Genomic DNA, 24,218 nt, shown 5'->3' on the forward strand with positions numbered 1-24,218 from the left:
TCTTCGTCTAGGCCATTATTTTCTCTTTGGTCTCCAGAGGAAGTGAGATTGGACATATACAGAAAGCCAAGCAGTATAATGAAGAAGAGGAAGCAGGACAGTTCCTTCCTAACTGTGTGCTAGAACATTTAAGAAAGGCAGCTCTGAAACTTGGGCACTGTGGAATGGACCTCGGCTCAGGTGATTGGGGCTACAGATCTGACTGGCAAGACGTGTTGGTTTTAGGCCTCGTTTGATGGTAGAGAAAATGGAACTTCTGCATCTCTTAAAAAATCTGTAACTAACTTTTGCCTGAAATTCTTTGAGCCAGAGACCTGAGACAGTTTGATGTGCTGGAAAGAAACAGGACTTGGAATGCAGAAAGCAGAAAGTTCAGTCCCTTACCTGAGGGCCATTTCTACACAGCTTCGGTTTTCTTTCCTGTAAAATGGAAATAACCATCCTCCTTCCCAGGATTGTTCTAAGAATTAAATGAAGTTAGAGAATGAGATCAGAAAAGCTTGCTTTGCTCACTCCAGAGAGCTGTATAAGGAGAAATCGGTGCTCGGAGTGGAAGTAGACAGAGCCTCTGTGTCACGTGATCTGGAGTTCTTAAAAGGGTAGAAACCACCTTCTCTCCACCTCAGACTTCCACTGTAATCTTTTGAGAGCAGTTTATGGTGTTGCCCAAGTTTTCCCATTACTCCCGTCATCGTAGAGGTTCCTTGAAGCTCTACCTCTCTTGATTTGGTATTTGGTTTGGGTGAAAAGTGCTTGAGGACAGGAAGCAAACTCAATCCCATACAATGGTAGATTTGAGGCCTGGCCCGTAGGATGATGGAGTGCTGACCCAGCAGTCAAGAGACCCAAAGCCCTGTTCTGGTTCCACTAGCAATTTCTTGTGTCCTGGATGGTCAGATTCCTGCCTCCGAGCTGGTTTCCTTCCTCTCTGAGGCGTTATGGAACAGATGTGAATACGTACGGTGACTTGGCTTCCTTCATAGAAAGGTATGCCCTGAATTGTGGCTTGAATCCCAAAGACTTAGTCCTGTTTTTGTGAATTGTCAAGTGACTGGCTTTCTTCCTGGATTCCCCTGAGCTATTGTCATTTTATGGCTTTCTGACACTGTTTGAGGAGACAGTTAATTGCCTGGCCCTGCTCTGACCTCTTAGCTTCAGTTTAATTTGGTTTAGCAGAGGGTTACTTGGCTGGAGCACTCATTGACTGCCCCCCCCACACAAAGAATATGCTGTTATTTTTTATGTATTTATTTTTTGACATTGGGAATATACACAGCAAAACATACACTGATTCAACAATTTCTGTATGTACAATTCAGTGACACTGATTACATTCTTAGACTTTTGTAACCATTCTCACCCTCCTTTTCCAAATTGTTCCTCCCGCCATTAACATAAACTCACCTCCCACTAAATTGCCTGTCTAATCTTTCTAGTTGCTATTGTCAGTTTGATCCCACATAGATAGTTCTTAAAAGAACACAATGCTCATGACAGACGTTCTTTACTGGTTAAGCTAAACGGTTGTTTGGTTTAAAGAATACTTCAGGGGTATTTCTGGTGTAAGGTTTAACGATTATCTCAGCAGTAGTTTCTGGGGTTAAGCATACTCTATTATTCTTATTTAATTATAGGTCTTTGAGTCAGTTCATTCTGGTTTGAACCCCTGCTGAGAAATTTGCATTTCCACCCCAGATATACTTAATCAGGATCTACAGTTTAATAAGATCCTCAGGTGATTCTTAAGCATAATAAATTTTGAGAACCACTGCTTTACTAGTGGTTCTCATAATTGGTCGCTAACCAGCAGTATTAGCATCACCTGGGAACTTGTTAGAACTACAGATTCTCGGCAGGTATTTGAACCGAGATAAAAGGTTTGAAGCCCTGGTTTGAACTGCTGACCTTCTGATTGTAGCCAAGCACTTAAGCACTGAGCCACCAGAGCTCCTTGTGTGTTTGCTAGAGATTTGTTTAGGTATGAATATGCCTGTTCCTTCTGGTCTTTCCAAGTTGCTGTGGTGGGGCTGGGCCAGCCAGCAGCCCCCCTCAGGCTCAGGCTCCCCCAACCACCCTGGGGGAGGAAGCCAGCTGCCCCGAGGTCTCGCTCATCCTTGGTGGAGCTGGCCTTATGCCAGGACCTGGGATCTAGCTCACTACTGCCCTGCAAATGGGGCCTGACCCACCTCTTGCTGAAGCAACACTCAAACCTGCAAGAGAAACTGAGGGCTTCAACAATAGAAAAGAGAAGTTCATTTTTTTTTAATTATACTTTCGATGAAGTGTTACAGAACAAACTAGCTTCTCATTAAACAGTTAGTACACATACTGTTTTGTGACATTGGTTACCAACCACACGACACGTCAACACTCTCCCCTTCTATATCCTAGGTTCCCTATTACCAGCTTTCCTGTCCTCTCCTGCTTTCTAGTCCTTGCGCCAGGCTGGTGTGCCTCTTTAGTCTTGTTTTGTTTTATGGGTCTGTCTAATTTTTGGGTAAAAGGTGAACCTTAGGAGTGACTTCATTACTGAGGTAAAAGGGTGTCCGGGGGCCATACTCTCGGGGTTTCTCCAGTCTCTGTCAGGCCAGTAAGTCTGATCTTTTTTTGTGAGTTTGAATTTTGTTCTACATTTTTCTCCAGGTCCGTTGTGATCCCTGTCAGAGCAGTCAGTGGTGGTAACCAGTCACCACCTAGTTGTGCTGGACTCAGTCTGGTGGAGGCTGTGGTAGTTGTGGTCCATTTAGTCCGTTGGACTAATCTTTCTCTTGTGTCTTTTGTTTTCTTCATTCTCCCTTGCTCCAGACGGGATGAGACCAGTGGAATATCTTAGATGGCCCACTTACAAGCTTTTAAAACCCCAGATGCTTCTCCCCAAAGTAGAATGTAGAACAGTGTCTTTATAAACTATGTTATGCCAGTTGAGCTAGATGTTTCCCAAGACCATGGTCCCCACAGCCCTCAGCCCAGTAATTCCATCCCTCAGGGAGTTTGGATGTGTCTATGGAGCTTCCATAACCTTCCCTTGAACAAGTTGTGCTGGCTTCCCCAGTATTGTGTACTTTCTTACCCTTCACCAAAGTTACCGCTTATCTATTGTCTATTTAGTGTTTTTCCGTCCCCACCCCACCCCTCATAACCATCAAAGATTGTTTCTTTTCGTGTGTAAACCTTTTCATGAGTTTTTATCGAAACGGTCTCATACAATATTTGTCCTTTTGTGATTGACTTACTTCACTCAGCATGATGCCCTCCAGATTGATCCACGTTGCGAGATGCTTCACAGATTCATCGTTGTTCTTTACCGTAGCATAATACTCCGTTTGCATATGTACTGTAGTTTGTTGGTACATCCATTTATCTGTTGATGGGCATCTAGGTTGTTTCCATCTTTTTGCTATTGTGAACAGTACTGCAGTGAACATGGTTATGTATATGTCTACTCATGTGGCAGCTCTTATTTCTCTAGGATATATTCCTAGGAGTGGGATTGCTGGATCATATGGTATTTCTATTTCCAGCTTTCTAAGGAAGCACCGTATTGTTTTCCAAAAGGTTATATCATTTTGCATTCCCATCAGCGGTGCATAAGAGTTCCAATCTCCCCGAAGCCTCTCCAACATTTGTTTTCTGTTGTTTTTAACTTGTGCCAGCAGTGCCGGGGTGAGATGGCGTCCCGCTGTGGTTTTGATTTGCATTTCTCTAATGGCTAGTGAGCAATCCCTTATGTGTCTGCCAGCCACTTGAATGTCTTCTTTGGTGAAGTGTCTGTTCATTTCCTTTGCCCATTTTTGTAATTGGATTATTTGTCTTTTTGTTATAGAGGTGTTAGATTTTCCTGTAGATTTTAGAGATTAGAACTTCGTCGGATTTGTCATAGCCAATTTTTTTTTTCCCAGTCTGTAGATTCTCTTTATACTCTTTTGGTGAAGTCTTTTGATGAGCATATGTGTTTAATTTTTAGAAGATCCCAGTTATCTAGCTTATCTCCTGGAGTTTGTGTGATGTTAGTTACAGATCGTATCCTGTTAATGCCATGTATTAGGGCCTCTAGTGTTGATAATCTTTATAGTTTTTGGTGTTATATTTAGGTCTTTGATCCATTTTGAAATTAGTTTTTGTGTGTGGTGTGAGGTAAGGGTCCTGTTTCATTTTTTTTTTGCAGGTGGACATCCAGTTTTGCCAGCACCATTTGTTAAAAAGACTGTCTTTTCCCCATTTGATGGACTTTGGGCCCTTGTGGAGGGTCAGGTGACCGTAGGTAGATGGATTTACATCTGGGTTCTCAATTCTGTTCCTTTGGTCAGTGTTTCTGTTGTACCAGTACCAGGCTGTTTTGACTACCATAGCTGTATAGTAGTTCTGAGGTCAGATAGTGCAAGTCATCCTACTTTATTCTTCTTCAGCCATGCTTTACTTATCTGGATCCTCTTCCCTTTCCATGTAAAATTAATGATTAAGAGAAAAAAAATTTCCATTAAAAAGCAGAGTTCACTGTGTACCGATTTCACCTATTCGTGCACATTCGTCTAAGCGATGGCATTCTTTGCCTGTGTATTGAGTGGCCATGTCTACTGGGATCATAAAAAAAAAGATTGGGATCATAGATACCATTTACTGAGCACCTGGTATATATCAGGCCCTGTGCCAGGCATTTTACACACCTTCCTAATCTCCATCGGAGGGGTCCGATACCCTGCCCAAGCATGCCCAACTGGTTAGAGGCCAAACTGAGACTAGGACCCTTGTTGGCCCTGTTTCGACGTGTCCCAGTGCTGCTGAACCCAGACCATCATAGCCTGAAGGAAAAGCAGAAGTGTAGCAGATGAACCCTCCCCTTTTGAAGCCATTTCAGTTATAATTTTCAGTGCAGGCATGGGACTGGGCTATGAGTCGGGGCAGCTGCAGGGCCCTGAATGAATTCTGAGCCCCTGCTTCCTGGTCCCAAGGCGCGCTTCCTGCGCAGCATCCCTGTTGCACCCTCTCTTTGTATCTAAATCATCCTGTCATTCTCTGCTGCCCCCCCCAAAAAAAATCCCATGGACACTGGCACTCTGCCAGCGTTTGGTGTAAAGCGCTCTTGGTGCCTATTCCTTGGGGAAGATCCACCCGTGGCGCACAGGGCTCTTTACCTCCTGAGGTCTGAGCCCTCTGACTTTTTTCCTTCCCTGTTTACTTCCTTAGAATCCACTCTCTGGTTTTTATTTTTGTACTGAAAAGGCCTTTCGGTTGCACTTTGAGTAAGATTCGTTGGCCCCCAGCTACCAGCTGGGGACTCTGGCTGGGAAAGGGAGTGACTTGGGAGCTTGCTCATCTGGCCCTCATCTTTCTCTGCAGGTGTCATGTGATTCTCTGTGGGAGCTGCTGCACAAGTGGAAATGCTCTCAGTGGTGGAGAATGGACTGGACCCCCGGGCTGCCATCCCGGTAGGCGAGCAAGGGAGGGTCAGGGTGGGAAAGGAGAGATCGGCATTTCATCAGCTTTTTATACTTTTAAATGAATGGGCAGTATCCAGAAAGAGGCCTCAAGTTGAGAAAAGTTATAGCAGAAGTAGGGTCTGAGGAGATCCTGCCATTTCTTGATCATCTTATTGGTGATAAAATGGGAGTTTACAAAAAATGGACTTAATGCTAGCAAGCAGCCATCTAAGATGCATCAATTGGTCTCAACCCACCTGGAGCAAGTAATAATGAAGAACACCAAAGACACAAGGTAATTATGAGCCTAAGAGACAGAAGGGACCACATAAACCAGAGACTACATCAACCTGAGGCCAGAAGAACTAGATGGCGCCTGGCCACAACCAATGACTGCCCTGAGAGGGAACACAACAGAGAACCCCTGAGGGAGCAGGAGAGCAATGGGATGCAGACCCCAAATTCTCATAAAAAGACCAGACTTAATGGTCAGACTGGGACTAGAAGGACCCAGAAGGCCCTGGAGGCCTTCTGTTAGCCCAAGACAGGAACCATTCCCAAAGCTAACTCTTCAGACATGGATTAGACTGGAATACAGGATGGAAAATGATACTAGTGAAGAATGAGTTTCTTGGATCAAGTAGACACATGAGACTATGTTTGCATCCCCTATCTGGAGGGGAGATAAGAGGGCAGAGGGGGCCAGAATATGCCCAAATGGACACGAGGAGAGAGTGTGGAGGGAAGGACTGTGCTGTCTTATTAGGGGAAGAACAATTAGGAGTGTATAGCAAGATGTATGTAAATTTTTGTATGAGAAACTGACCTGATTTGTAAACTTTCACTTAAAGCACAATAAAAATTAACTTGAAAAAAAAAATGGATATAAGATAGGTTGCCTGTGTGGTTGCACATGTATTTGCCGGTAGGCAAAGAGTCACATCCCCTGGAATATTTCTCTAAAGGCCTGTGTTATGTTTGGCACTGCCTAGGTCATCAAGAAGAAGCTGGTGGGATCAGTGAAGGCGTTGCAGAAACAGTACGTGTCCTCAGACACAGTGGTCACCAGTGAAGATGGAGATGCCAATACCATGTGCAGTGCCCTGGAGGCTGTGTTTATCCATGGCCTGCACGCCAAGCACATCCGAGCTGAGGCTGGAGGAAAGAGGAAGAAAAGTGCCCACCAGAAGCCTCTGCCTCAGCCTGTCTTCTGGCCCCTCCTGAAAGCCGTTACCCACAAGTGAGCTCAGCTGGGAGAGGCTTTGCTTTGGGGAGGAGTTTCTGAGTGTGGGACACTTGGCTCTTCCTCTTCAGCTGCGAGGAAAACTTAAAGAGCCTCTCTGTGTTCTAGTGTAGAGATAGTGGATGGAGACAGTTGACCAAGCTTCCCAGGCAGTGTGCCACCAGATTTTGAGCCCCTTAGCCCTCAAAGGATGACCTGGGGCTGCTTTGTGCCCCAGGGCTGGCCTCATGTAGTAGGAACAGCCTCTTGTTTACTTGAGGGTGCCACAGAAACATTTTGTGTATTTGTCACAATGTAGAAATTTTGGGAAACATTGCATTAGATGAGGGTTGGCAGGCTAGGGCTCATAGACCAAGTCTGTTCCACCACCTGTTGTTGTAAAGTTTTATTGGAACACAGCCACACCCATCCGTATTCATACTGTCTATGACTGTTTTTCCCCAACTGTGGTATAGCTGAGTAGTTCAACAGAGGTTGTATGGCCCACAAACCCTAAAATATTTACTATCTGGCCCTTTATAAAAAAAGTTTGCTAACCCTGCCTTAGAATGTTTGAACATCTATGTGCAAAATGTTATACTGTAACGAAGGATAGGATTTTTTAAGGAGTAGAATCCAGTTAGAACATCTGAATATTCACCCGTGAGACATTTGTCTTTTTGGCCCTGCCCAAAGTATCTGGCACCGTGCCTATAATCAAAAATCAACCCCATGGCTGTTGAGTTGATTCTGAATCATTGCGGCCCTGTAGGACAGAGTAGAACTGCCCCATAGGGTTTCTAAGGAGCAGCTGGTGGATTCAGACTGCCAATCTTTTGGTTAGCGGCTGAACTGTTAACCACCACACCACCAGGCCTCCCTACTGTGCCACCAGGGGTGCACTGTGCCTCTGAGGGCTATTAAATGCCACCTTCAGGCTGGAGGTGCCTTTTCAGTCTCTAGTCTTCCTTTCCATGCCTTACTATCACTGTCCTATCTCAGGTTCTTACTTGCTCCTGGCTGACAATTGGCTTTCTAATTGTCCCTCTTATCTCATTCTGTCTTGCATTAGGTCAGTCAGCAGGTCAGCATTTACTGAGCTTAAGCAACTGGGAGGTCAGTTATTGAGCCCAGTAGAGTGTGGTCAGTCCCCAGTACAGTGTGGTCTGCCCACCCACAGAGGAGACATGCACAGAGGGCTAGGGTAGCTCAGAGGAGGGGCATTTACCTCAAACTGAAGGGTTCAGGAACTGAGTTTGGTAGACTTGAGGCCTTATCTTTCTATTCAGAGAAGTCCCCCCTGAAATCTGCATAGTTATGGCCAAGTCAAACTTTCCTGCACAAAAACCTGTAGCCCATAGGCTCCCAAATGCCATCCTGGGGCTGCTGCCAGTCCCCTCGAGTCTGGTTCACTAGGTTGGGGGCTCAGAATCTGTGACCTGATCAAGTTCCCTGGGTGGTTCTGATGCACAGCCTGTCGTGGGAACCATTGCCCCACTTTGTCTATCACTTTGATCCTCAAGATTTACTACCTGGCTTTGCAACTGAATCACCTCCCCATGTTGTAATCAGAGTGCTCACGACTGCTCCTACATGTCTGTTGCTTTCCTACCCTTCTGTGCCTTTTTTTGTCAGTCTCTTGTGTCCAGAAGGTTCTCCTTCCATCTTTGTCTCTTGAAATCCCTCAGGGCTGCCTTTTCTATGGCATTTTACTCACCCTAACCCTGAAATATACCAAAAATAGGGCTTGAATCACATGTGCCATTGAAAGGCAGTTAGTTGCTGAGAGCAGAGACCATGTCTTTACCCTGTATCTTCACAGCTCCGAGAAGCTTGCACTTAGGGGCTCAGCAAACATGTCTTAGATGAGTAGATCAATGCCATGGGCCCAGGGGATAGTATTAATAAACATAGAAATTCATGACGCCAACCTTGAAACCTTAGGGGGTTATAGATTAGATATTTCTGAATTCCCCTTAAAACACTGTTATCCAGGATTTTGTCACGCCTATGTATACTTACAGTCATTATGATTGATTCTTGCTAGCTAGCGGAGAAAATGACATCTCAGTGATTTGAGGTAGTTACTTGAAACAAGCCTGTTTTCCCCCTTCCCAGACACATCATTTCAGAATTAGAGGACCTGGTCTTCGTCAACACGGATGTGGGCCGCTGCCGGGCATGGCTCCGACTGGCCCTCAATGATGGACTGATGGAATGTTACCTGAAATTGCTCCTCCAGGACCAGGCCCGGCTGTGTGAGTACTATCAGCCCACAGCCCTGCTTCGAGATGCCGAGGAGGGCGAGTTTCTCCTTAGCTTCCTGCAGGGACTAACGTCTTTGTCCTTTGAACTCTCATACAAGTCTGCCATCTTAAACGAGTGGACACTCACCCCATTGGCCCTCTCTGGACTTTGCCCCCTCTCTGAGCTCGACCCTCTCACTACCTCGGGTACAGAACTACAGCGGAAGGAGTCCCTGGATTCAATTTCCCATTCCTCGGGCTCAGAGGACATTGAAGTCCAGCACTCAGGCCATAAGATCCGGCGGAACAGGAAGCTGACTGCCTCCTCCCTCAGCCTGGACACAGCCAGTTCATCCCAGCTGTCCTGCAGCCTGAACTCTGATAGCTGCCTTCTCCAAGAAAATGGCTCCAAGAGTCCAGACCGTTCTGAGGAGCCCATGTCCTGCGACTCAGACCTGGGGACAGCAAACGCTGATGGTTCAGATCGGTCTCTGCAAGAGTGAGTACCTGCCTCCCTCCCTCTCTCTCCTTCCTTCCTTGCTTTCATGTGGGATTTGTGATTGTCACTGAGCACTGAACTCTATTAGGGTATAAAGCCAGACAAAGGAGACATCATCATCCCTCTTCTTCAGGGACTGTTGAAGCCGGGAGCTGTAACTGGAAGCAACATGGGGGCAGTGGGAAGAAGGGACATAGGGCTCAGAGCAGATTCAAGGTCCAGCTCTGACTGGATAGCAAGTTACTTTGTCTTACTTAGTCTCTCTGAGGCTCACTGTAAAATATTTGAGTGTAAAAAATTTTCATCTAGAAGGGAGGAAGCTAACAGTTCAGATTATCTGCAACTTCCAAAAAATACAGTGAAGCATAATGCATACGGGTGTGATATAGTGACAAAGAAGATGTGGAGAACATGAAACCTGAGTGGCCCATGGAGGAGGTGGTAGACAACTGGGGACAAGCAAGTGTGTGGAGAAGTGTGTGGTACAGATTAACCAACTAGAAAGGGAGAGCCTGGGAAGGAACCTTCTTCATACAGCCTTTTTTTTTAATTAATTTTTTGAATAGACAACCCATTTTTATGGTTAAAGAAAAAAAAAAGGTATCCCTGGTGGAACAGTGGTTAAGCGTTCAGCTGCTAACTAAAAGGTCGGCAGTTTGAACCCACCAGCCACTCTACAGAAGAAAGATGTGGTAGCCTGCTTCCATAAAGATTTATAGTTTTAGAAACCCTATAGGGCAGTTCAACTCTGTCCTGTAGGGTTGCTATGAGTTGGAATTGACTTGACGGCCACAGGTTTGGCTTTGGTTTTTTGGCCACTCCTGCTGCTCCTACCTTGTTTCAGGTCGTTACAGGTTCCCTTCTGGTGTGAGGATAATACTGGATTGGACTTGGAGCCAGACCTGGTTTCAATCCCTGTCCCACCATGTACAAGTTCAGTAATATCAGGCAAGTTGCAGACTCTGAGGTTTTATTTCTTCATCTGTAAAATGGAGATGCCCTCCTAGGGCTGTCTGAGAATCAAATCAAATGCCTGTTAATGAGTTGAATACATGAGAATGTCTGATAGGCCCCACGAAGGACTTCTGAGCACTGGCATGTTGGAATAGGGTTTTCATATGTCACTCGGGGGAATTTAGGTCTAACATACTGGGAAGAGCATCTCTTCCTCCTGAGATGGCTGGACCCATGGCATGACTTAGGCTGTCTCACCTGTCTTAGCCCTTCGTGTGTTTCTGCCTCCTCACACAGACCAGCCAGCCTTCTCTTGGTCATATGCCTCGCCTTTATTGTTCATGAATCTTGTGATTGGAAAATTCCAGCTTAAGGTCCTTGAATCAGTGGCCATCCATCCTGTTTGGGAAACGTTGTCCTGGCTATTATAGGGGAACTCAGGGGAAGAGGGTCGGGGTATATAGATGAGCACTACATAATGGTGTGAGGAACTGGCAAACGCTAAACACCCAGATGCATAAACACACATCCAGCACGAGCTGGCCCTTGCAGTTAGTCTTTGAGCGTCTATAGGAGGTGAGACAGGGGTGATCAGACACCTAGGCTAGCATTTCTTTAGTGTACGTTTTAAAGGTAAAAGATTCTCACTGACACTTAGACTTACTGTTATTGTATTACTTAAATATTCAGGACCTTAAAATTAGGCAAAAATGCTTTAAGCAACTGTAAAATCAAAACATGCAAAAATTTAATATACCAAACATACTCAAAATGAATTTTATTATGTTTTGCTGAAATCACATTGTAGCTTGCCTTGTGAATAGAGGATTGATTGCCCCTAGAAGCTTCTCTGGGTTTTATGAGGAAAAAAATCAAAATCCCACTTCTCTGATTCCACCTGTAAGGACCTATCAAATCCAATTCAGTTCCCTGCCACTTTTGTTCTGACACCAGCTGCACACGCAGTACTTCTTCCTCGACCCTAATCACCTGGAATGAGGCCACGTCTCACAAGTAAAGGACACAGTCCTCCAGACTGCAAAGTCGGCCCAAGACCTCAGATGCCAGCCGCAAGCTTGGGACACCCTCACTTCTGACCTGCTGGCTCCAAATTCAGGCATTCCTTCTACCCCTCAAGATACCAGCCATAAGCTCAGGGGTTCCCAGTCCCCCTCACTTCCGACCTGCTGCCTCCCACTACTCCTTTGGGTTCAATAATTTACTAGAATAATTCACAAAACTCACGAAGTGCCATACTTACGATTACAGTTTTATTGTAGGGAACAGGATACAAATGAAGAGGTGCCTGGGCTTAGGTCTGGAAGGGTTCCCAGCACACAGCTTCCATGTTCCAAAAAGGGATGCGCCACCCTCCCACATGTATTGTGTCTCACCAATCAAGAGGCCCATGGAGCTTCCTTGTCCAGAGCATTTATTGGGGGTCTCATTATGTAATTCCAACTCTAGTCCCTCTTTCCTGAAATTGATGGATATCAGGAAGTGATCATGAGGTTGCTATCACAAGGTGGTCCTTCTGGTCAGGCTAGCCCCCAGCCAAGATTCAACTCACTAGCATAACCTGTTAGGTTAGGCTGGCTCTGGAGTCCTCATCAAAGACATTTGATTACTGGGGATATTCTAAGGTTTTAGAGATTATCCCCTAGGAACTGAGGACAAAGACCAAAGTTTTTTGGGTAAAGTTAATATAAACTCCAAAGGTGGGTATTAATATCATCACAAGTACAGTGTAGTGTTAAGAGCATGGCTCCAGAGCCAGACTGCCTGAGACTTCATTTACCAGCTTTATGACCTTGGGTAAGTTTATGCAAACTTTCTGACTGTGATGTCCTCATCTGTAAAATCAGGATAAGAATTCTTAGCTCAGAGGAAATGCTCTGAGGATTAAATGAGTTAATACATATAAAATGCTTAGAACAGTGCCCGACACGTGGTGTTAGTAGGTAACATTATTGTCATTTTATTACTGGGTACCTTGTGACATCAGTTCTTATCTCTTATATAAGAGATAACCACTACTTATATAACCACTACTTATCTCTCTGTATAAACTGTTGCAAAACTTTGGTTGGTAATATTTGTCAGATGCCATTGTCACACGCCTTCCCTTGGGGGAAATGATTCTTAACATATGCTGCCTGCTTCTCTTTTTCTCAGTGGTCCTTGACTCCCAGAATAGTGCATGTGGCATCAACACAATAGCCCATATGGTCGGGAAAACTGCAGGCTGAGTCACTTGACAGGACTCTTTCATAAGGGGGTCATTCAGATTCTCCAGGCTATGCTTTTTACGTGTGTGCGTCTGTATGAACATGTATGTATATACAGCCATGCATTGCTTAATGTCCACAGAAATAGGACGTTACGTGATTTGGACACTGTGCAAACACCCTATCATTTGCTGGGGCAAATAACCTCCCTCTACAATTTATTGTACCATTATACACCTGGCAGCACCATCGTTTTGTATACAAGAGACACAAGATACACATGTTGTGTGCAGGAAGCTGTTGCATTTGCTGCTTCAGGTTATGTCTGCTGTGTCCCATCAAACTCCCTTTAATTTGGGCTTACGGAAATGAGGATTTTAGAACTCAGGTTGCTTACTGAGGAAGCTTACTATCGTAAGCTTCTGGGACCACTGACATACATGTGGTCGGATGTTGCCCAGATGGATGTTATGGGGCACATGACTGTACATACACATATATACGTAAACATATCTACACATATCTATATATTACATGTACTTTTTTTCAGATTGTTATCTGTCCTATAGGGCAGCTATGAGTCGGAATCGACTCGACGGCACAGGGTTTGGTTTTTTTTTTAATCTAAATGAAAGTGCAAAACTTTAAAATTTTTTAACAGAAAACATTTGAAAAGCACTGCCCTGAGCCAAATAGAAATGGAAGGATCATAGCAGTTTCACCGATTGATTTCTACATTGCATTTTCTTCAAAATCTTGTCTTTTTTTCCCTTCAGTTCTCATCTCTGGCACTTTCGTCCGCATGACGCGCATGTCTCTCATCATTTTCATTGGGTCTTCAACACTGGTACTGATTCTGGTGACGCTCTGTTATTCCTCAGTGTGAACTTGATTTCTCATTGGCCCTGGTTTTGATATGATGGAAGCTCTAGTTGTTTATCACACAAGCTTCTTACCGTTTGGTGGCATTTCCTTACGCATAAGTTACTCACTTATTCTAACACCCAGTTGACTTTGTCATTAAAATTTTATAGATTTGGATTTATTTATTATCAATGTTAGTGAGTATTTCTGTAATTCAGCTCCTATCCCAAAATTTTGTATTTGTGGACATAGAAGCTAAACAATCTTATCAGTGATAATAAGAACAACCACAATAACAAATTATAGGTAACATTTGTTGGGTACTTACTTTGTCCCAGACACTCTACTAAGCATTTTACCTATATTATCTCCTTTAATCTTCATCACAGCAATGAAAGGTGGGTGTTGTACCTTGGTTTACAGTTGAGGGAATGGAGGCCCATGGACTTCAAGAACTTGGCATGGGACACATAGCAGTGTGCTAACCAAGCCCTGCTCTTGATCTCCTACCAGAGCAACTCCCAGGAGCCCACAAGGAGCTAGGACCTCACAGGGAACATTTGTAAAAATCTACCTTCCTAGTTCATTTCAGAAGGTGGCTCCATTCTGTCACAGTGACTTGGACATACACAGTTGATTGGCAAATGTCCTTTTTTTCCTCTGCCTGTGAAAACGACTCCTCTGGTTCCAGACCTCAGTGTTGCTCACTCCCTGCAAGTTGTACTCTCGGATTCGTATTGGTCTGTCTTCAGCGTGAGACCTGGAGCAAGAGCTAGCACTCACCTGCCTCCCATGACTGTTCCACAAACACTTTTTTGCCTTTCTAAGATCAGTGACCTATTTTTTTTTTAATTGAGCTGTAATTCACATCCATAAAATTCACTGTATTAAAAGTGGCAATTCATTGGCTTTTAGTATAATCACAAGTTTGTACAACTATCACTACTGTCTAATTTGAGAACATTTTCATCACTCGTAAAAGAAATCACTTACCTGTTAAGTATGGATTTGTCTATTCTGGACATTTCATTTAAATGGAATCATGCAGTATATGGACTTCTGTGATTGGCTTCTTTCACTTAGTGTAATGTTTTCAAGGTGTATCCTCGTTATACCACGTATCATTTCGTCGTATGGATATACCACACTGTTTATCTATTCATCATTAATGAACATCGGATGGTGGTATGGGTTGAATTATATTCCCCCAAAATATGTGTTTTAAATTCTAACCTCTATGCCTATGGTTGTAATTCCATTTGGGAATGGGTTGTCTGTATTATGTTAATGAGGGAGGATTAGTATAGAGTGTATCTTGAGTCATTAGAGATTCAATAAATGAGCAGAGCAGAAATGGGGGAAGAGAAATGCCAAGCCACATAAAGATTGCCCAGGAGAAGAAGCTCAAAAAAGACAAGGACTTTCCTCCAAAGCTGATGGAGAAAGAAAGCCTTCGCCTAGAGTGGCACCCTGAGTTTAGACTTCTGGCCTCCAAAACCATGAGAAAATAAATTTATGTTTGTTAAAGCCACTTACTTGTGGTATTTCTGTTATAGCAGCACTAGATAACTATGACAAGTAGTTTCCACTTGTCTATCGTGAATAATTCTGTTATGACCATTCACGTACAAGTGTTTACATGGATATACGTTTTCATTCTCTTGTGTATATACCTAGGAATAGAATTGCTAGATCATATGGTAACTCTATGTTTAACTTTTTGAGCAATTGCCAAAATATTTCCCACAGGGCCTACACGATTTTTCATTGCCACCAGCAATGTAAGGGAGTTCTAGTGGCACAGTGGTTAAGACCTCAGCTGCTAACCAGAAGGTTGGCAGTTAGAATCCACCAGCCGTTCCTTGGGCAGTTCTACTCTGTCCTATAGGGTTGCTGCGAGTCAGAATCAACTTGATGGTAATGGGTTTAGTAGTAAGAGGGTTCCAATTGCCCCACATCTTTGCTAACACTTTTGATCTGTCTTTTTTACTGTAGCCATCCTAGTAGATGTGAAGTGCTAGCTCACTGTGGTTTTGATTTTCAGTTCCCTAATGGCTTATGATGTTGAGTATCTTTTTATGTGCTTATTGGCCGTTTGTGTATCTTCTTTGGAGACTGTCTATTCAAATCCTTTGCCCATTTTGTCTTTCATTGTTGATCTATAAGAGCTGTTTATATATTCTGAATGCTAGACCCTTATCAGATATATGATTTGTAATATTTTTTTCTGCTCTGTGAGTTGTCTTATTACTTTCTTAATAGTTTCCTTTGAAGCACAAAAGTGTTCCATTTTGATAAAGTCTGTTTTTTATTCGATTGCTTGTGCTTTTCCTATATATGTAAGAGCTCATTGCCTAATCCAAGGCTACAAAGATTTACACCTATGTTTTCTTCTAAGAGTTTTATAGTTTTGGCTCTTATATTTAGACCTACAGTCCCTTTTGAGTTAATTTTTTATATGGTGTAAGGTAGGGGCCCAAGTTCATTCTTTTGCATATGGATAAGCAGTTGTCCCAGAATGATTTGTTGAAAAGACTATTTTTTCCCCATTGAAGTGTCTTGGCACCTGTGTTGAAAATCCATTGCCCATAAATGTATGGGTTGCTTACCTGTTCTTGACAATGATGTCTTGAAAGGCTGTTTGGGGTTATGATTGTGTAGGTAAGAGCTCAGTGGAAGAAACAATCAGGCAAGCAACCTGAGTTCTAAAATCCTCATTTCCGTAAGCCCAAATTAAGGGGAGTTTGATGTGTCTTCTGGGCCCAGCCTAACCCATTAAGGCAGATGTGTGCAGCCTTTTGGGCTCCAAACAGCTTTGTTTTCATCTGAACCTACATTTGTCAGTGACATTCTTCACTGGTTTCAAGGAGATAGCAAGTGGGTTTACTTCAGAAATGGAACTTGAATTCTCAGAAGCTTTGTGAAGGAGAGGAGGAATCACTAACCAGTGCACATTCCAGAAGGCCCAGGAGTTGTGTGTACACAGAGGCAGTAAAAATGGCTCCCTGTGACCCCAGGGAGTACCATTGAGAGGGCAGGAAGTACTAGCCCCGAAAGGAGGAGTGAGTGGGTACACATCCTGTGAATACTTGTATACACACCCTTGCACAGGTTGTGTACACTGATCTCAGAAGTATTTTCTGGGAACGCTGAAGCTTCCCTGACTCCACACCTAGTCCAGCTCTGAGGTGAACCAGCCTATACACCCCCACCCCCACCCTGCTGCCCCAGTAACTGGTCCAGGAACAAAATCGGTCTCCTACTTAGAAAACCTATTTGACCCTCACTTGACCTAGGTCCACATTCCAGGATCTTGGTGCCTTAACTGCTGTGCGGCTGGGGAGCCCAGCTCCGAGACACACTCATATTCCATGGAGTCTCTGCTTGTTTTGCTCTGTCACAGATGGCATTTGGAGAAACAGTTGCCCACACAGCCACTTGTTTGGCTGAGCAAACTTAGGCCCATGGTTAGGCTGTTGAGAAGGTAAAAGACATGCGGATTATAACCACGAGAGAATGTTTGAGCCCCAGAATTTAGTGGGGGGCAAGTTTCTCAGGCGAATCATCAGTTCCCATTCCTATCAAGTCCTCTTTCTCTGGATAGTGTGGGCATTTTCACAACTAACCTGGCCACCCAATCTGCCTAAGTCCTGGTGGAAAGAGCCCCTTGGTGGGTAGTGTTGGAGAAGGGAGGCTGCGTGTGAGCCACAGAGGGGTGCAGTAGGTAAGGGCTTTTTAAAAATCACCAAATAGCAGTTTTCCGTTCTTACCATTGCTCCAGTCACCTTGGAAATCCTGGCCAACAAGCAGTCACACAGGTTTCTTTGTTTAAAAACTTTTAGGGTGTTGTCGGAATTCAGCAAAGCCCAGGTAAACTCTGTGCCAACCAACGGACTGAGCCGAGAAACTGAGGCCTCTGCACTCCAGGCCTCACTCTCGTTCCACGGCCTTGACACCAGCACACACCTGCATCTTGATGTGCTTGCAGAACCCCTCCCTGCCCAGGCATCCTCCCGGACTCCAGATGGTGACCACAAGCAGGAACCCCTTTCCCAGAAGCCTGGCATCCTGGACTTGCCACAGCTGAGTACTGCCCAAACTACTCCTTCAGGGGATACTTCAGCCCAGAAACCTTCTGGTCCTGTGAGAGAGAAGACCAGGGCAGTCCGCCAAGGAAGTGGCCCAGAGAAGACCCTAGCGGGTGACAGAGTTGGACTGAACCTTGTGGTTTCCTCACCCACCAGTCCGGTGAGTGGTACAACTGTTAAGGGGGAGGTCTTGGTGATGTGTCTTAGAGCTGATGCAGGATTTTCTCTACTAGCGACGCCAAGGGCTCTCTGCCTTCTTCCCATGCCCTCTCTCTCCCTGCGTGGCAATCGCATTACTCAGCATCATAATGATGTTTCTTGGTATGTGAGGAGTGGATATAAGCCAGGCACTGTGCAGAGTATTTCCCATGCATCTCTCTCATCTAACTGCTGAGTCTCTGCTCTTAACCACGACCACTTACCAGCAGAAGACCTTGGGCAAGCCCCTTCACTTGCTGAGCCTCGGTTTCCTTCTTAGTACTCGTTACTTTTCAATTAATATTTTTATAAAATACCAGGCTTTGAAAAACTCATTTTGCAACTTGAATCAGGTTTTAAAACTACAATGTGGAATACAGCAGCCACTAGGTATATATGGCTGGCTATCACGCACTTAAAATGTATCTAGTCCACACAATAAAAATTATTAAAAAAAAATGTATCTAGTCCAAATTGAGCCATGCTGTGTAAAATACACACTGAATTTTGAAGACTCAATGTGGAAAAAGGAATGCAAAATATCTCATTAATAATTTTTTATTAATTACGTATTTAAAATGTTTTAGATTTATTGGGTTAGGTAAAATACATTAAAATTGTCTTCACCTGCTTCTTTTTACATTTTTTAATGTGGCCACTAGAACATTTAAAATCACATAAGTGACTCACATTGTATTTCTGACAGACAGCACTGTTCTAGGAAAAGCCAATCCAACTTGTTAATAACTGGAGGTGGCAGTGAGAATCCAATTCTGGGAATCTTCTTGACAGAGCCATTGGGAGCCCAGATAGAGCCATGTGCCACTGGGGAGCATCCCAGCCAACAACTCCATTTTATTGTTGAGTGAAGCACTAGTCAGGGGCTATGAACCAAAGCTCTTTTGAATTTTACATTTGTTCTTCTTTAGCCTTTGAAGTTTCCCAGACAAATTATTCACTTTTAGTAAGCGTGTTGGCGGGAAAGGTATGTGCGTGGTGTCTGCCCCTTCTGTAACTCTGACCCCAGCTGCCTAACAAGGACAGGGTCGGGGAGGGCAGCTCCTGAGACTACCAGGGGGAACTACAGTGTCCTCAGGAAGCGGAAAAAGACAGTATGGATTAGGGTTGGTGGTCAGGTGAGGGGAGAGAGAATAAATTTGTACAGGTTTGGGTGCCTCCAGCTACAGGACTTACCTCTCTGGACTTCACAGTTAAACTACACTGTGGAGGGCAAAATAGTCATAAAAGGGAGAGCCAGGAAATCGTGTGCCTGTGTGCATATGAACACACGAAGCCTAGAGCTTATCCCAGCTGTGGTCTGGGACTCATGTTGGGAGATAGTCTTGCTTTGTCAGCTCCCTCTATGCGCAACCCTCCTTTGGGCTCTAGCTTCCAGATCATACAACTCAGGAAGAGGACAGGGCCATGAATAGACTAGCAGAGATCTGCCCCCTCCCTTTTTAACAGCTTCATTGAGATATAACTCACATACCATAAGATTCACACAATTGAAGTATACAAGTCAGTGATTTTTTGGTATATTTACAAGGTTATGCAACTATCACCAAACTCTAATTTTAGAATATTTTGTCTCCCAAAAAAGAAACTCCCTATCCATTAGCAGTCACTTTCCACATACAAGCCTCCCCCTTACCTCCCCCAACTCCCCAGTCACCTTTTTCCTCCTAGGCTCTAGCAATCAATAATCTTTCTGTCTCTATAGATTTGCCTATTGTGGACGTTTCATTTAAGTGCAGTCATATCATATGTGGCCTTTTTGACTGGCTTCTTTCACTTAGCATAATGTTTTCACGGTGTTCATCCATGTTGTAGCATATATCAGTACTTCATTCCTTTTCATTGCCACATTGTATTCCATTGTATGGATGTCCTCGGAGTCCTGTGTGGTACAAATGATTAATGCACTCACCTGCTAACTGAAAGATTGGAGGTTTGAGTAACACCCAGAGGCCCCTCAGAAGAAAGGCCTGGCAATCTACTTCTGAAAAATCAACCATTGAAAGCCTTGTGGAGCACAGTTCTACCCTTACATACGTGGCATCACCACGCGTTGGAATCAACTTGATAGCAACTGGTATGGATATACTACATTCTATTTATCCATTCATCAGTTGGTGGACATTTGGGTTGTTTCCACATTTTGGCTGTAATGCTGCTGTGCACATTCGTGACAAGTTTTTCTGCGGATGTATGTTTTCAGTGCTTTTGGTTACATACCTAGGAGTGGAATATTTGAATCATATGGCAACTCTGTGTTTAGCTGTTTGAGACACTGCCTAATTGTTTTCCACACCAGCTCCACCATTTTACATTTCCACCAGTGATGTATGAGAGTTCCAACTTCTCCATCTCTTTGTCAACACTTGTTATTGTCTGTCTTTTTTAATATAGTCATCCTAATGGGTAAGAAGTGGCATTTCATTGTGGTATTGATTTTCATCTCCCTAATGAGTAATGGCCCTGGCTGCATAGTGGTTAAGCATTTGGCTGCTAACTGAAATGTCAGCAGTTCAGACTGATTCAACAGCCATGGTTTTTTTTTTTTTTTTAAAGGTGTAATGATGTTGAGCATCTTTTCATGTGCTTGTTGGCCTTTCATAAATCTTTGGAGAAATGGGTATTCAAATCATCTGCCCATTTTTCAATTGGGTTGTCTTTTTATTGTTGAGTTTTTAACAGTTCTTTATATATTGTGGACCCTAAACAGACATAGAATTTGTAAATATTTTCTCCCACTCTATGGGTTGTCTTTTCACTTTCTTGACAGTGTCGTTTTGAAGCACAAAAGTGTTTAATTTTGATGAAATCCAAGTTACCTGTGTTTTTCTTTTGTTTTGGTGCTTTTGGTATCGTATTTAAGAATTCGTTGCCTAAACCAAGGCCACAAAGATTTACACCTATGTTTTCATCTAAGAATTTTATAGTTTTAGCTCTTCTATTTAGGCCTATGAGGCTATTTTGGGAGCCCTGGTGGCACAGTGGTTAAGCGTTCAGCTGCTGACCAAAAGGTCAGCAGTTCAAATCTACCAGCTGCTCCTTGGAAACCCTATGGGGCGGGCAGTTCTGTTCTGTCCTATAGGGTCACTATGAGTTGGAAAGGACTCAACAGCAATGGGTTTGGTTTGGTTTTTGGTGAGGCCATTTTGAGTTAATTTTTGTGGATAGTGTAAGATAGGGATCCAACGTCATTCTTTTGCATATATATCGTCAGCACCGAGCTCAGTACCTGGGAGAGAGTAGGCATCAATTACTAATCCTTGAACTCTCAGGAGACTCTTGAGATGCCAACTTTTAAATCTACATTGGACATCGCAGTCAGTTTGGTCTGCCCAGGGCAGGCTCTGCCCCCTTGTACTCCTCAGGGGAGTCTGATATGTAGAAAGTGGCTTGGGGAAGGTGGAATCAAAGCACTCGAGTGCAGTGACTCAGTGTTGGAGCCCCAGATGCTGACCCCCTTCCTGTGTCTGCCTTCACAGAGGAGTTGCACCGATCCATTTGTTCTCCACTCAGCAGAGTCACTGGGCACCTCTGTGTGGCCTGCCTGCTGGGCTCCCTGCCTTTTGGACAGACCGGGGTATGCCCTGCATGTCTGCCTCTATGGCTCTCGTCTTTCTATGCTTTATCACTCACTCATGTGCTTTTTACTTGACACGTTTTGGGAGGGGGGAATGTTGGGGTCACTGTACATTTCACAGCCCTGGGAGCCATTCAGCCTTTCAAAAAAAAAAAAGATTTTTTTTTTTTTTTAAATTCATTGAATACAAAGCACCTATTATGCTTAGTGCTAGGAGTACAGTGATGGAATGAACAGACAAGGGCCCCACCCCTTTGGGGACAGACACTGAATTGGACATGATTAATCACATCATAATTATCACATAGCTGTGATAAGTGCTGGGAAGGACAGGTGGGGGGCATCTCTCTAGGGTGACTTCCATGTCTGAGACCTTTGGAATTGTCAGTTGGCTTCATAGTTTAACTCCTTCAGGACAATCTCAGTTCTAAGGCTTGACCCTAATTACCACCCCAAGGTATCACCCGCTTAGGACATGTGTCCCTTCATCCAGTTATGGGTACAGGCAGTCCCTTTGCCTTTTTGAAAGCCGTCTAGAGATACTGCCTTCTCACTCCTCAGCCAGACCCCTGTCTGGGATTTAGCTGCTTGTTGTTGGTGTCATGATACCTTTAGTGGCTTGAGGTGGCATTTCTCTGTCTTTAGTCCCTGGTAGTGGTTGCTGCTCTGGCTTCAATCCTTGGTCCATGGTAGAGCCTAATGGTTTCCCCCCACTGTCAGAGGGGCAAGGAGCTGGCAGATGTGGGGCCCTGAGTAAGAAGTGGGGTCATGGTAGGAAGAGGAGAGGAAAAGAGGAAACAGTGGCACTTGTGCTAGCTTTTTCTCCTTCCCTCCCTCCCCCATGCCTGGGGGCCCTGGAGAGTGGGGGTGGGGGTCACGTCAAAGCTCCAGGGCACCAGTGTTCCCAGTGGTTTTCTCTGCACTTAGAGGATAGAAGATTGTGCCTAGAGTATCATTTCCTGGCAGCTGATGCTGTGGTCAACAGCTGTGTTGGAGCATTTCCAAGTGGTCTTCCTCTCCTCAAGGAGACAGAAGCCCTCACCAATAGACATGCATAGTCTGAAAATTCCCACTTGTTTCCTTCTTCCTTCCAGTTCCCTCACCCTCCCGTTGCTGCCTTGCTATTAAGGACATGTAGAGTCAAGATTTATTACCGCATCGTTTATAACTCCATGCCAGGCTGTTTTGCTGGAGATACCAAGAGAAATTATAGTTCCCAACAGCCTTGTAGATGTTAGGATGAGATGAAACATAGAATGACATGGGATCCCAGTTGAGGCTCCTAATCCCACTGCGGGTAGGAGGAGTGTGGTCTAGAGAAGGGTAAGGAGAGCTTCCAGGAGGAGGCCCTGACTGTTGAAGGACAGCGGTCTTTCCCATTAGGGCCTTGAGCAGGGGCGGGGGAGGGTACCACATGATTCCCAGATGTGTGTGCCAAGCCCGTGGGGCTTCAGGAAGGCCCCATTGTGGCTGGGGAGCCATTCCTCCTGCCTGTTTTCCTCAGGGAGCTCCCCTGTGTCTCTCTGACCTAGGCAGGCTGGGTTCAGAATCTGGTTTTGTAGATGGTCTCCAGTAGCCACCTTGGATAACACATCATCCTGTCCCTGGCGAAGGACACACCTGCCAGTTCTGAGGACCCTGAGGAGGAGGCCCTGGAGGCCCAGCTCTGTGAGGCCTCCACCAAGCACTTCACTCAGAACTTGCCACTCATGGCTTTGGGAGTCTGGTACCATCTAAGTGAATTAAACTGTCAAACCAAACTTTTCAGGGCAGCCCAGCCTGCCTCCACTTCCCTGTCTGTCGGAGTGGAGCGTGCAGCCTTGATTTAGGAGTTAGAAATAGCAATGTCAGGGTAAGATAGGTGGCACTTGACTAAATTGCCGGGCTAGTCCCACCCCTTGTGTGACTCATTTCCTCTGTGGAGACAGTCACTTAGGGCCTCCCAACTGGATTCATGTTTAGGTACAGAAAGGCAGGGAGGGCTTGAAATACTGAAAAAAGCAACTAGACTTTATTCCCACAGCCCACTGACCCTAGCCAATGAGCAACTCCAGACTCAGAGAGAGAGCAACAGAGGGAAGGGGCAGGACCATGTTGCCTGAGGCCTCAGAGGCCGGCTCAGAAGTGGGGAGCAGAGACAGAGGCAGCCAGTAGTGGGTGGCCTTCTTCACATCAAACCCCACAAGCAGGGCCATAAAGCCTTATGTCCCTTCAACAAATGGTACTGGGACAACTGGATAGCCACATGAAAAAGAATGAAGTAGGACCTGTTCCTTATACCATATGCAAAAATTAACTAAAAATGGATCTCATAAACTTAAATGTCAGAGCTGGAACTCTAAACCCATAGAAGATAACATAGGTGTAAATCCTTATGACCGTGGATTAGGCAGTGGGTTCTTAGATACGCCACCAAAAACACAGGCAGCAAAAGAAAAATAGATAAATTGGACAAATAGCCCAATTTGAAAGTGGGCAAAGAATTTGACTAGACATTTCTCTAAAGAAGACATGCAAATGACCAATAAGCACATGGAAAGATGCCCAACATTATTAGCCATCAGAGAAATGCAAATCAAAGCCAGAATGAGATGCTGCTTCTCACCCACCAGGGTGGCTATAGTCAAGACAGGCAATGATAAGGGTTGGTGAGGAGGTGGAGAAATTGCAGCCCTTGTATACTGCAGTGGAAACGTGCAGTGGTGCAGCTGCTGTGGACAAATTTGACAGTTTCTCAAAAAGGTAAACACAGGGTTACCATGTAACCTAGCAATTCCCCTCCTAGGTATGCACCCAAGAGAATTTAAAAACCTGTGTCCACACAAAAATTTGTACATGAATGTTGATAGCAGCCTTATTCATAGTAGTCAAAAATGGAAACAGCCCCACTGTCCATCAACTGATGAG

At 44.6% G+C, this 24,218-nt stretch overlaps 1 protein-coding gene across 6 annotated transcripts in view; it reads left to right on the forward strand.

Annotated features, from left to right (window-relative positions):
• Positions 1–24,218, forward strand: part of PLEKHM1 (pleckstrin homology and RUN domain containing M1) — a 47,539-nt gene that overhangs the window by 3,442 nt on the left and 19,879 nt on the right. For all 6 annotated transcript variants that reach the window (XM_023553766.2, XM_003414299.4, XM_064270988.1 and 3 more), the window contains exons 2-5: positions 5,338–5,426; positions 6,410–6,657; positions 8,758–9,384; positions 17,273–17,678. In XM_023553766.2, the coding sequence (XP_023409534.1) occupies positions 5,379–5,426; positions 6,410–6,657; positions 8,758–9,384; positions 17,273–17,678 (1,329 nt within the window). In that variant the 5' untranslated portion in view covers positions 5,338–5,378. The remainder of the gene's footprint in view (positions 1–5,337; positions 5,427–6,409; positions 6,658–8,757; positions 9,385–17,272; positions 17,679–24,218) is intronic.

Source organism: Loxodonta africana, chromosome 18 (genome assembly GCF_030014295.1).
Source record: "Loxodonta africana isolate mLoxAfr1 chromosome 18, mLoxAfr1.hap2, whole genome shotgun sequence".
NCBI classification, from domain to species: Eukaryota; Metazoa; Chordata; class Mammalia; order Proboscidea; family Elephantidae; genus Loxodonta; species Loxodonta africana.